The sequence below is a fragment of the Cynocephalus volans genome, chromosome 9, assembly GCF_027409185.1.
Source record: "Cynocephalus volans isolate mCynVol1 chromosome 9, mCynVol1.pri, whole genome shotgun sequence".
Lineage (NCBI taxonomy): Eukaryota > Metazoa > Chordata > Mammalia > Dermoptera > Cynocephalidae > Cynocephalus > Cynocephalus volans.
In genome coordinates, this window is record NC_084468.1 from 21599002 (window position 1) to 21612572 (window position 13571).

The window sequence follows — 13571 nt, forward strand, 5'->3', positions numbered from 1 at the left end:
CTTCCCCCAACTCTGCCAGGCCTTGCTCAAACTTTGTCCTCCATGAGGCCTGCCCAGGACTTCTGAAACGGAATGACTTGTCCCTTCCTTGATCTCTTCTCAGGCTTCATCTCTCACAGGCCTTAACATTGTCTATGTCCTCTTGTTCTTATTTGACTAGATTCACCCTACCCAATAGACAATGAGAGGTAGCCAGGTGCAGGAACAGCTATTCTCCGGGTATTATCTGTGTTCACATCCTGCTTCTGCTAATCCTAGCTGTGTGCCCTGGGAAAGCTATCTAACCTTGCTGGGCCACATGTTTGAGCAAGGCATATTCTGTCCCCATTTTCAGATGAGAAGCTGAGAAGTGGGGAGGAAAAGTAACTTGCCTAAGTTACCAGCCTTCTAAATGGCAGAGTCAGGTGTTGAGCCCTGGCCACTTTGGACTCTGGTATCTACACTGGGTGCCTCTCCCATGACCACTGCAATGATCATTGAACAGCAGCCCTCTAGAGAATGTGTTCTGTGTTAAGCACTTTACAGAACTTTCTCCATTCAATCCTCACAAAAGGGGCACTGGCCCCCTTGCCGTGCCTCTAACACCTCAAGCTTGCTCCCAGGGTCTTTGCACCCCCTCCCCTGGATTTCTGACCACCTCCCACCACACTTCTGGCAGGTGTCTGGGCCAGAGCCCCTGAACAGAGCCTTCCCTGATCCCTCCGATATAAACAGCATCCCCGCCCTGCCTGGGCTGCACGCTTTAGCCTCCTAGCTTGCTTTAATTTTCTGCTTAGCATATGTCACCCCCATACATATACTGTATTTCATCAAACATGACTCCATCAACTTTAAGACCCACCACTATGCACCTCTGAAAAGAATAAAAAGTGCCAATCATAACAATATGATACCATTGACTGTAACAGACATGTTCAAATGTGAAAAACTGTGCATCTTGAATCTGTGAAATAAGATTCATTTACTTGTTTATTACCTGTCCGCCTCTGCTAGAATGGAAGCCCCATGAAAGCAGCACTCAGTGATTTTGTTTACTGTGCTATCCCCAGACCATACAGTCGGTCCTCACAAATGATGTGTTAAATGAATTGAACTGACTCCCCCCCAACACGAGGTAAGTACTACCATTATTTCCATTATACAGATAAGAACTGAGGCATAGAGAAGTCAAGCAACTGACCCAAGATCACACAGCTAGAAAGCCCATGAATTACTGTCAGATAGTTCAGCACACATTGCTCCCAGAGCCACAATCTTAATAGTGACCCACCAAGCAGTTTTAAAGAAGCTTCAATTTATTTTTATTTTAATATGTAATTTGGATACAGTGTACTATAAAATAAGTCGGGCAGAGGTATCTTTCAGAACAAGTACTCTACTAAGAAGTGCAATTACCCATGGTCTATGGGATAAACATCTGAAACCACACTGTTTTGGTTGCATGGCCCACCCAGGCTACGAGTTCCTGTAAGCCAGGACAGGCTCAAATATGGTCTCTGAAGACCAAATGCATCCAGTTTATGTGACAATAAAACATTAGGGGATGCTGAGCTGGTCTGGCCACTGCTGAACTGGCGGAGCTCTGCCTATAGTTCACAACCAAGATCCCAGGTAGAGCAAGACATGATGGGGCTAGAGCAGGTGAATGGCCCTTATGGTAATTTGTAATTAATTTCCATAGTGCTCCAAGAGAGAGTTTTGCATTAGAGCGCCCTCTTTATTTGGGCTCCTATGGGCTAGGACATCTCTCTGCTCCCTTTGAAACATAAAGTGGAACAGCTTACAAAGAACTCTCTGATCCCTCATCCTGGACCATGACGAACATTCACAGCTGAGCACTCTTTTTAAACAAAGTATACTTTAATTAGTCACCTGCACGCTCATTGGTCTGTCTTTATTGGTTCGTGGCTTTGACTTAATTGGTTTGCTCACTGAATCAATCCAGAAATCCCACGTCAATAGAGGTATATTCACTGAAGGGCTCTATGGTTTTATGGTGCCAACACCAGATAAAACAGGGGTACTTTAAGACCATCAGCTGGTATAACATAAAGCTCATTATTAAGGGCAAAACCCCGTGTTTACGCAATTTCACAATAGCTAAATTTAAGTTTGCCAGTTGGGGCCCAGGAAATGTGAATGCATGAGACTGGTAGAGTTGTCTACCCTGAACTTCCTTGCTTTTGGATACATCACCTGCATTATTGGTCTTCTGCACGAAAGTGCCATAATCTTTAAAATGAAGAGAAAAAAAAAAAAAAGCAAACAGACAAGAAAACCAACTGCCAGCTGTCCCATTGGGAACATGGGTTACGATTCCTGTTGTATCCTCTAGGTGCTTATTCCACAAGGGGCACACAAAATGTGAGAAAAAGTTTCCAGGATTCCATAGTAATGCTGCTTGGTGCTGGCACGTCTGGAGTGTGATTAGGAGGTCTGAGTTTCTGGGATCCATCTGCCAGATGCCAGGCTTCTCACCCAGACTGTTGTCTTTGCTGGGGGACACATACCCAGTTCACTGGAAATAGCTGATCAGTAGGAAAGAAGACCTTAAGAATACTGGTGGAATTCCTGTGGAAGAGGATTCTAAGCCAACATAGGCCCACGTAGTGGTAAAGGCAACAGCGACACTTAGCCTCTGGTGTGTGCTTACTGGTGTCAGGAACTATGCTACACCCTTTACAAACAATATGCATGCGCACACACCCCCAATTGTTAAATCTCATCCTGCTTTCTTTTCTTCCTAGCCCCAATCATTGTCTAATGATCTTACTTATGTATTTTATTTTCTTATTGTTTGTCTCTCCAACTAGAATATAAGCTCCATGAGAGCGGGTACCTTGTCCTTCTTATTCCTCGATGTATCCTAAGCTTCTAGAATGTTAATCGGCACATAGCAGGTCCCCAATTATGTGTTGGTGAATAAATGATGAAACTTGACAATTCTATGGGAGGCATTACTACTGTCATTGACAGATGAGAAAACTGAGGCCTAGAGAGAAAACTGACTTGCCCAAGGCTACAGAGACTATAACTGGCAGAGCTAGAATATAAACCTGGGTCGCACAATTTCCAAAGATGGACCTCTCAGGCTGCACTACACTGTGAGTACTCCACTTTGCAATGGCAGGCTGGAGCTGGCTCTTTCTAGAGAGCAAATCTTTCCAAGTTTAGTGACTGCACATTGGTTGCCTGATACTTGTCATGGAATCTATATTTACACCATGGAAATTGGCAAAGTGCTACAAGCAGGGCTTCCTCTTTCCGGCTCCCCTCTGGGTATCTGTGATTCAAATGTCACCTGCTAGTTTTGTTGTTTGATTTACCAGTCCTTAAATTCTCAGAGACCTTTTCTTTCCTCCTGGTTCCTTTGCCCCGAATCCGCTCTTTTCTGAATGCCCAGACGAGGAAGCAGGCAGAACTCTGGGACAGTCAAGGGAATTACAGCTGTCTCCATAGGCTCCTGTTCCTACTAAAGACCCCAGTGTTATCTGAGCCTTTCCACATAATTGGTCCTTATGCCTCACAGTCTGACATACTGAGAGCCCTGGGCAACCCACAACCCGTGGAAAGCTTTTCCCAGGTTGATTTGTGGTGTTGTGAGAGCTCCCTTCCCCTGAGGTCTCCTCTTTCCTCTTAACCTTTAAGAATTACAATTTTTAAGGAAGAAGAAGGTATCTAGTAGGTTTCCCTTTCACACCTCATCTGGCTTGGATTGGAGGTTTGGCTTAGCCTGGGAGCTCAAGAAATTCTTGAGCACTGGACAGAGAGATGGCAGATGGTGATCGACTCCACGGGCCCCTGTCACAGGGGCCACCCTGAGCCAGGAGCCCCACCCTCCCCCAACCCCATGTGAGTGCTAAGCCTCTTGCAAAGCAGGGTAGCAACAAATCTTTCAAGAGGCTATTTGGAAATGCTTTATAGCATGTAGGGTTACAAGGCTGTAGCTGAAAAAGTGGAAAAATTAGCCTACCCTAAAATATCTGAGGCAAATAATTTCTTGTCACCTTGTTTCTTAAATGTAGTTAACATCCAGATTTTGGGCTTCCCAAAATATGGATAAGGGTCATCAGTTAAAATGGCAACTCAGAGATAAAAATCTTCCACGGTTAACAGTCACTCACAATATGATGCCATCAGCCCCTGTGTCTCTGGCATGGGAGTTAGGAGTTTAACAACAACAGTTATTAAGTATTCTTGCATTTAACAGGCTTGAACCAGCCCATGAGCAGGACACTTGTCCTTTGTCCACAAGGGCTCAGCATCCAACCCTCTGCTCTTTCTGTAGGGGCTTTTCAAAGGCCACTTGCATTGTTTTTTTACCCCCCGTTAGAACAGTTTGATTTTCTAACACCTTTTCCCAAATTTCTAGACTCCCCCTCACTCCACGAAGTGAGCTATTAATGGCAACCAGAATGGCAGTCAATCTGCATATTCCTTGTATTCTTCCTTTTCCTCTTCCTCTTTCGTGAACCTTTTCTTCTTCTTTTCATTCCCTTCATTCATTCACTCATTCATTTATTCCATACCATTCCTTCAATAAAAATTTATAAAATAATGTTTATGAATCAGGAATGAAGAATGCTAATTCCTAGGGATGTAGCAGTATACAGGTCAAGAAATCGGCCTGCAAAGAGCTTACCCTTGGGGGTGGGGGTGCCACACAGTGAGAATGAAGGGGGCATAATATCAGGGCGCCGTGGGTATGCACAGCACTAGCACCTAGGAGCCAGAGAAGGCTACATTTGACCTATGACCTGAAAGATGAGCAGGAGCCTGCAGGGGAAGTAAAGAGAAAGAGTGTTCCAGACAGAGCAAACGTAGGTGCAAATGTCCTGAGGCACAAGGCAGTAGAGCATAGCAAGGAGCTAACATGTGCGTTGTAGGGCTCAAGTACGAGGTGACTAGTGGCAAGGATGTGACGAGAAAAGTCAGTAGGGGACAGATCATGGATGCCGAGCATGACAGGGAGGTGAAACTGGATCCTAAAGGTAATGGCAGGGCTTGGGGCAGCAAATGACATGATGAATCAAAAAACAACAACAAAAACACAAAGGGTTAACCCACTCTCCATCACAGCCACCTTTGAACAGGGGCTTCTGAGTTTCTCTAGAAGCCTGGTGTCATTATCGCATGAGTAATCTGGCCTTAATGTTGAGGGCTGAGGGTGAGGGTGGGGGGAGGACGACCATGACTCACAGGGGCCTGAAAATATACCAGCCCTATAACTTTAGATGCAAATGAGAATAAATGGACTCTCTGGGGCACACTGTAGTTAATCTTTTTGTGGGGGGTGGGGGAAGAGGTCAGATACTGAGATAGGGGATCTGCTGAACATGACAACCTCCTCGCTGCACCTTTTGGCAGGCAAATTACTTGAGGGGCCATGACCATGAGTGGCTAAATTCTAAACCTTGGGTGAGAAAACGAAGTTGATGAATGTGTCCAGCTACTGGCATAAAGACCCAGAGTGCAAAGCAAATCATGAAGATCAGATTGTGACATGCAAAAGGAGCCCCGACCTGTGCTTAGAGTTACATACGTGTACACGCAAACACACACACGTGCACATAGACTTACACATTCCCTCCCCTCCTTTCCTTGAAATATCAATTGCACATGTCAATTTCTAAAATCTGTCATACCTAAAAGGCAAAAAAATTAAAAGTGACCAAAAGATGAGGCAGAAGGGTATTTGGGAAGGTTGAGGGTAAGGGATATCTCAGAAAAAAGGGAAATAAAATAGGGGAAAAAATATAAGTCTAAAAGAACTATGAATCCAAAAATCACATTAAAATATTTCAGTGTTTTGTGGATTTATGATGGCTCCAAAAGTCCTCTAGTATTTTGGGGGGCTTAAAGAAAACTACCGCACACATTTCATTTCATTCTCTTGAAAACCTTGCCCTGCTGTTATCACTTGAGGAAGTGACTAAGGAGGTTTGGCCTTTAGTTATTGACCAAGCACCTAAGTTCCAGGGCTTAAATCCTTCTAAAGATGCATAAAACCACATGAGAGGCCTGATTAGCTTGTTCATTGTTAATTAGAACCTTTCCTAGGCATTCTCTCCCACTCCCTATTTCATGACCAGGAATAGTAGAGCCTAATTCTTCAAATGTATGTTAAATCCAAGAGGTTTAAAAATTTTTTAAGGCAGATTAAATGGAGAAGAGACCATGTGAATGAAGAAGGCTTCCCAGATAAGTACATGCCTTCAGATCGAGCCTTTCAACCAAGCTGCGTGCACAGTCCTCTCTGATCTCTCGCTATGGAAGAGTTCTCTGGGCAACCCAAACAAGTCTGTGCAATTTTTCAAGAGTGAGCATGTTTCAAAATAGCACCCACAACTTGCATCAACAATGAAAGTCACCATTGTTTGTCAAAGAATTTGGTAACATCTAGAAAACATTTCCCCAAGAGAGCCCCCCTCAACACATATACACAATGTAGTTGTCTTGAGTCAAACTCCAGTGTCACTTCTGTTACAAAAGCCGCCTCTGGCAAGGAGCTGAAAGAGAATCTATCTTGGCAAAACAGGAAATTATTTTGGGGGACAGAAATAAACTTTGGTAGTTTTTCTTCTCTTTCTCCGCTGTGCTTTTGTTCACAGCTTCAGCTGGGAGAGAGAGAGTGCATACATTCAGTTTGGAGTTTATGAGTTCATATTTTATAATTAACGTTGCCAACAGGGGAGTTTGATTAATACCAAGCAGTGGATTTTGAGCAATGTTCCATACAAATTGCCAAATTTAGCAATAAAATAAATTGGTTATGTGAACATAATTAGTAGGATGACTACTTAAAATTCAAAACTGAATGTGAATAATTCCAAATCATCTGAGCCACAAATCCATTATTTGTATAGGAGGGGGAAAGTATAGCATTTGGGTTTTATTTTGTCCTCAACCACAATGTTATTCACCACCAAGCTAAACATAATGAAACTTCTGCAATAGGTTGTGACAATATTTTAGAGCCACCCCAAAACACATACACGAGTGTGCACACATACAAAGGGAATGTCATAAAGATAAGAAATGCTAAACTGTGAATTTGCATTGCAAATGTAAAAATCCATAACAAACATTTTTCAACAAATGCTGCATTACATTTTTCTGATGTGTTATACATAAACCTCTAATGCACAATTACACAGCAGAGCTTTTTTTCCTTTAAATATTCACGGTACCTTATTATCGCCCTGGACTTCTCCAAGCCTTTGCTGAAGTTCTTTAATTTCTTCTCCCAGATGTTTATTGCGGTCCTGAGAATCTCTCAATAGTTGTGCAAGATTAGCCTGGAAATATCAACACATTATGAAATACAATCAGAAACAGGAGCGGATAAATGTGGGGCTTTATTGAGTTTACTGATGTTGGATTCCAAGCCCTGCTGAACCACAGAAAGCCCATCAGGGTAAATGCATACACGAATATAGCAAGTGTGCACATCACGCCAGTACAACTCATGGAGGAAAATGACGTTGGCCATGAAGCTCAATTTGAGGATGTTTTTTGTTTCCAGAATGGCTCATACAGGATACTCGGACATGTAATGGAGGAGTCAGTCATATTTTTAAAAAGTTTTTTAAGAGCTCATCATTAAAAACATTGAAAATGATTACAGAGTTCAATTCTAAAATTTGGGCCAACATAGGACAAGCTTCATTTTCTTGTTTAGATAGGTTTTTTTCCCTTCAAATATATCTTGTTTAATGAGCTTTTCTTTGCCACCTCAATGCCCTGAATTTCAATCACAATTTTAAGAGGCAGGCAGAGAAGAGGCCAGTGATGTGCAACAATTTCTGAAAACAGGATCCAGAGGTAATTCAGCAGTCTCCCAGGCTGGTTTCCCCACCTCCTCGTTCCCTTATTCTAGTTCACGTAGTATCAAATAGCCAGGACTGCGGCTTTCCTTTCCCCTCTTCATGATATCATCTCTTCCTTAAGATTTGCCTCCTGCCCACACCCGGACCTCTCTGGCCCAACAAGTGGCTCTCCAACAGCCAGTCACCTCTTTCAACGCAGCTCCACATCACCCCTGCATCGCCCCTTTTCCTAAAACGCGTGGGTGCCTCTTGCCATATTCCAGACTTGAACCTGGAATTCCTGACTCTCCCCACCGGGCTACACGCTTCCATCCACCCAAGCCTTTAATTCCACCTTGCTCTGTTCTCCAGCACTATTCTTATTTTGCCAACTGTAATGCTCTCAAATTCTCACCTTACTTATCACATTCTTACCTATCTTTAGCAAGAAGCCTGCAAGCTACCGAAAGGCAGAGATTCTGTTTCCTTCTTCCTTGGCTTCAACATACCTGTGTATCAGCAAGTGTTTTAAAGACTTGTGAATAAAGGAAGGAGGGAGGAAGGGAAGCAAGCAAGCAATCAGAGCACGACTCCTGGAAGGGAATCATTTGGAAAGAGTCATACAAGGGATGTGAAAGACCACCTCGTAGATGCCCTTCATATTGCAGCCAAAGAAACTCAAATCCAGAGATGTTAGAGGACTGGTCCAACTATAGCAGCTGAATTTCCAAAGGCTTCAATGCCAATGCTTTGGCGAATACTTGATTATGTTAGGTACTAGAAAGGGAATCAAGGAGAAGGAATATAAAGTCTTGGTTCATCCTTGAACCCTCACTCCATCTTACCTCCCGTATCCTGCTCACTGGGGTGTCGTGCTGTCTCTACCTTCAAGGTGTCCCCCTCTCCTGCTGCCTTCATGCACACCTCCTTGAGGTTCCCCGCACATCGTGGGAATGATGCTCTCTCAGCCCCAGGGCACTGTCCTCTGCCTGGAATGCTCTCCCTGCAGACCATGCACTCCCCGCCTCCTGCAGGTCCTTGCTCAGACATCACAGTCACAACAGGGCCCACTGTGACCTTCCCCTTTGCTACTTTTTCTTTCTTCCAGAGCATTTGCCATCTTTGAACATTCCATATAATTTACTTCATGGTTTATTGCTTACTGTTTATTTCCTGTCTCCCTCTCCTTACTAAAATATAAGTTCCATGAAGGGCAAGGAACTCTGTTCTCTCCGTTGACTTCTCCCAAGCACCTAACAAATATTCTTAAAGTGAGAGATTAAGCTGCATCTGGAGGTTATGGCCTCAGCCTAGGGAGGGATTCAGAATAAGAACAGCAAGTACCAACACCAAATCCAGTGCCTGGTACTGTGTCTTATGTAGAAAAAACACTCACCCCTGCAGGCTGGATTTAATCAAGCCCTGATCTCCATTCACTTATTTGTGAACATTACTCAATAACTTGATTTAGTTTTTCTCAGCCCCATATTTGCAAAACTCCTATCTTGTAATATTTGGGTTACAATTTTCCCAGATTTCCTTTCTCAGATAAAAGTTTGGTGATGGATGAGGGAAACTGATTCCCATTCTGTATGTAGGAATGAAGGGAAACAAGAGACACCATAACTGACTGTTTTTGGAAATTTCTCTGGATGGAATAGACTAAGTTGCATCCCAGTTCTGCCACTTACTGAGCTGGGTGACCTCTTGAGTTTTCCCATCTGTAAAACGGAGCTAACAATACATGTTTCATGTGGTGATTTGATACTTAATTAAATAATGAATACAGAGCACCTGCCACAGTGCTTGGTATACAGTAGATGCTGGTTAAAGGCTGGTCATCTACCTTAACTCCACCCTTCCAGTGGCTCCAACTCATACAGAGTGGGGTGGCTATGGCAGTGTCTCCTTAACCACAGCTGGCTACTTTGTCCCCTTGCCCCTTCACTGCTCACCATCCATTCATTCATTTATACAGCAAATATTGACTGAGTGCCTTGCACGTGCCAGGCACTATTTTACACCTGGAGAGACAGAAGTGAACAATACAGACAAAACCACTTGCCCTTGTAAACTTACATCTAATCGATCACATTACATTCATTACTTTATATTACAATAGAATAAAAAATGACTCCATGGTGGCTGATCAGTGAAACAGAACAGAGTGTGCTGGGTGAAAGGGCCACAGAAGGCCTCACTGAGAAGGCCTCATTTAAACCAAGACCTGAAAAGAAGAGAAAGTGGGCCTCCTGGATAACCTGGGGAAAAAGTTCCAGGCAGGGGAAAAGGCAAACCAGTTTCCCTCTCTCCCTTTCCCCCAACACATCCCCAAACTTCCATTTGGTAGAACGGCTCAAGGCCACAAGGGCAGGCTGACCCCAGGGACTGTGGTGAAGTTCAGAGATGACAGCTCTTGATTTTCATTCCCTGGTTCCTACCCTCTGTCCCACAGCATTCCCCCCTTAGCACAACGTATCACAAGTGGGTGGCCTCTGTCTTTTCTCCATGGAACTCTAGAACATTCCCTAGACATTAGCTCATCGGTCCCTCCATTCCAGATGGAAGGAGAGGTCACCAGGCAGGAGTAACTGTCCCAGGGGAGAGGTGGGAGGAACAGCCCAGCATTTGCTCTGGAATTCCCTGCCACCTGCACACATTCAGAAGAATCTCAGTATCCCCATCTGCAGGAGACACAGCAAAATTCACCCTCACAGGAGCCTTCTAAAAAGGCAGAGAGATGCTCAAAGAAACGTTTGTAAGAGCAACAATGAAAACTTAACAGAAGACACACAGAAAAGAAGCCTGCAACTTCCCTAACCTTCCTTTTTTGAATCAATGATGGCTTGGGCCTCTCAGGTGGGTGGGAAGACCCTGACATTTGCTGACCAATGTAACTGCAGAAGCTAAACCAGCACAACTCAATCCATCAGTGGTGAAGGACTAGTTCTCTTCTTCCAATCCATCACAGATCAATACTTACATAAAAGGAAATAAAAGTGAATTACTAGGAAACTGAATTTAAGAAGACATCAAGAAACCCCTAGTGCTTATTGTTAGATGCAACAGATATAACAATCATGCTGTCACACCGCTATAAAGATTTCTGAACACTTCCTCTCACTTTCTGTACTTATCTTGTGCCAGACCAGAAAGAATTTGGTTGCAGCCTGACACTGGTTTTGGGGGCCTCACTTTGAAAAACACTGAGCTCAGTGATGTTCCCAGGTATTTGGATACTAGAGCAGGGCAGGAACCCAGTATATCAGCCAATGATTCCAGTGATACCTGGGGCAGAGGGCAGGGATGCTTTAGGAAACTGGGACTTAGAGACCCAGCAATATAATTATCAGGCATTATTTATTCTGCAGCATGGTTGAAAAGAAATCTACCAAAATAAAGTCAGACATTTCTACATTAGCTGCAAAACAATGGTTAATTAAAATCACAATCTCTCCAAGTGAGTTCACAGTAAATCAACCCCAACTTTAAACTTGACCCCTGGGGTATAATGGGGTTGGGGAGGCACCACTGCTTTAAAGAAGGTAACTATCTTTCTTTTACATTGAACAGGCTGGATTACTTGTAAACACACAATTCTTTTTTATTCAGTCTTTCCACCTCCTTAACTCCAAAACAATAACTTTGAAAAACTAGAAAATGACTATTCTGATATGGTGCTCAATTCCTTAACATACACCTTAAAGAACAACAACAAAAAACGTCGTACATTTCAAAGCACTCAAAATAGAGGAGAAAAGTTCACACAATTCTTTTGACCAAAAATAACACCCATGACTCACATACATTCACTATAACAATCCATCAAGCTAACACACAGTGCCTGCTTATAATTTATCAGCTATGCAGAGCGTTTTGTCTCCTTGTTACTGAGAAGGACTCTGTGACCATCAGTTTAGAATAGCAGCACTAGGTAAAGGAAATGTCAGGGAAAAAGTGGCAGACCGCCGAAGACTGGGAAGGGTTTCCCAGGGAAGGAAAACAAAACCGAGAGATTATTTCCTCTAAATCTCTGGGGCCAGGAGTAGCATAAATAGCAAAATATAAAAAGATTTAGAACGAAGCCGCTTTTAAATATTCAGATCCAGCCAGGGCCGACATTAAAGGTTGACATTTTCACTCTGATAATAGCAGAATGCTGAATATAGTGAATTATACTGTAGAATCCATATATTTGTCACTGTGTCTAGCTAGGGGTTTATCTATTAAAATTGTGATGGGGAAGGGAAGGAAGAGACATTTGATGAAAATCAAGCCAGGAGATTCGAGGCCAAAAGAATATTATGGCTCTCCATTCCCAAACACTTTGCTTTGTCAAGAAACATCTCAATCCCCAATTATAACTGATGTCTGCCGAAGCATTTCACCAAAGCCAGCCCCCAGTGTGGGAACTGACATGTCCTGGAAATTCTCTCAGTACAAAGATGATGACTATACATCCTGACAGCTGCTGCAAAGGTAGAGACCAGGGGGTTGAGAGAACAGCTGGATCTTGCCCCCTCCTCTTCTCTACCATTTTGCAGAAATTCTCATTAAGGTAGGTTAGCCACATGCTTGAAGGGAGCCATTCTTCCACCTTTCTCCAAGTCCTATTTGCATCCTAACCTCTAGCTCTTGCCTGTACCACTGTTCAATTCCCCTATAAATGCCACAAAATATGTCACAACAGTTTATACTACAGATGCAGCATGTTTTTTAAACATATGTGAATTGATGGGAGATTTTTAAATACAGACAGTCCCCAACTTACAATACTTAAGATTTTTCAACATTATAATGGTGCAAAAGCAATACACATTGAATAGAAACCATACTTCAAGTACCCATTCAGTAAAATAATCAATAAATTACATGAGCTATGCAACACTTTATTATAAAACAGGCTTTGTGTTAGATGATTTTGCCCAACCATAGGCTAATGTAAGTGTTCTGAGCATGTTTAAGGTAGGCTAAGGCTAAGCTTTGATGTTCAGCAGGTTATGTGTATCAAATGCATTTTTGACTTACAATATTTTCAACTTATAATGGGTTTATTGGGACGTAACCCCATTATGAGTAGAGGAGCATCTGTATAATTATATACATATTTGGCAATGACCATCACTGTTAAGAACTCCTATTTTAAATAACAAAGTAATTAACATTGGTTCACAAGGAAGGGATTTCAACAAGGAAGGGATGCTAGTTGTAAGAAACAGCCCTAAATCTTTTAGATGGGGCAGAAAGGATCCACTATATACCATTTCTCTCCCTGCTGTTAGAAATGAAAACATCGATATGAAGGGGATCAGGATATGCCACTCCAAATTATGCCTCACTGGCATAAGGAGTATTTTGAGCTGAAGGTAATTGAAAATTAACAGATGTAGGAAGAGTTTTCTGCACTTTCTTTTTCTGTTTAAAAGCAGGGCATGAATTTCCCTTTGTAAAGTTGTCCCTTTCTCCAGTACCAGGAAGAGGAGAAAGACTGTCACTGGAGATGAAGAATTGGCACCAAGATGAGTCTTCATAAACAAATTTTACTAAAATAACCTCATCTTTTATTATTTTTTCCCATATATTTCCTACTCACTTTTTATCAGCCCTTGAAGCCCAAATCCCCTTTCCTTTGTTAAAATGGTATATGATCCCCTGGTCTAAATGCGTCTTTGAATTTCACTTATTTTCTGTGAATTCCCATTGCATACAAGATAGTAATAAAATTGTATGCTTTTTTTCTCTTGTTTATCTGCCTTTTTTCAT

At 42.6% G+C, this 13571-nt stretch overlaps 1 protein-coding gene across 1 annotated transcript in view; it reads right to left on the bottom strand.

The window, feature by feature from the left end:
* CCDC149 (coiled-coil domain containing 149) overlaps positions 1–13571 on the bottom strand; it is a 93161-nt gene that overhangs the window by 39868 nt on the left and 39722 nt on the right. Inside the window, exon 4 of the mRNA XM_063108179.1 lies at positions 7191–7298. Within this exon, the coding sequence (XP_062964249.1) occupies positions 7191–7298 (108 nt within the window). The remainder of the gene's footprint in view (positions 1–7190; positions 7299–13571) is intronic.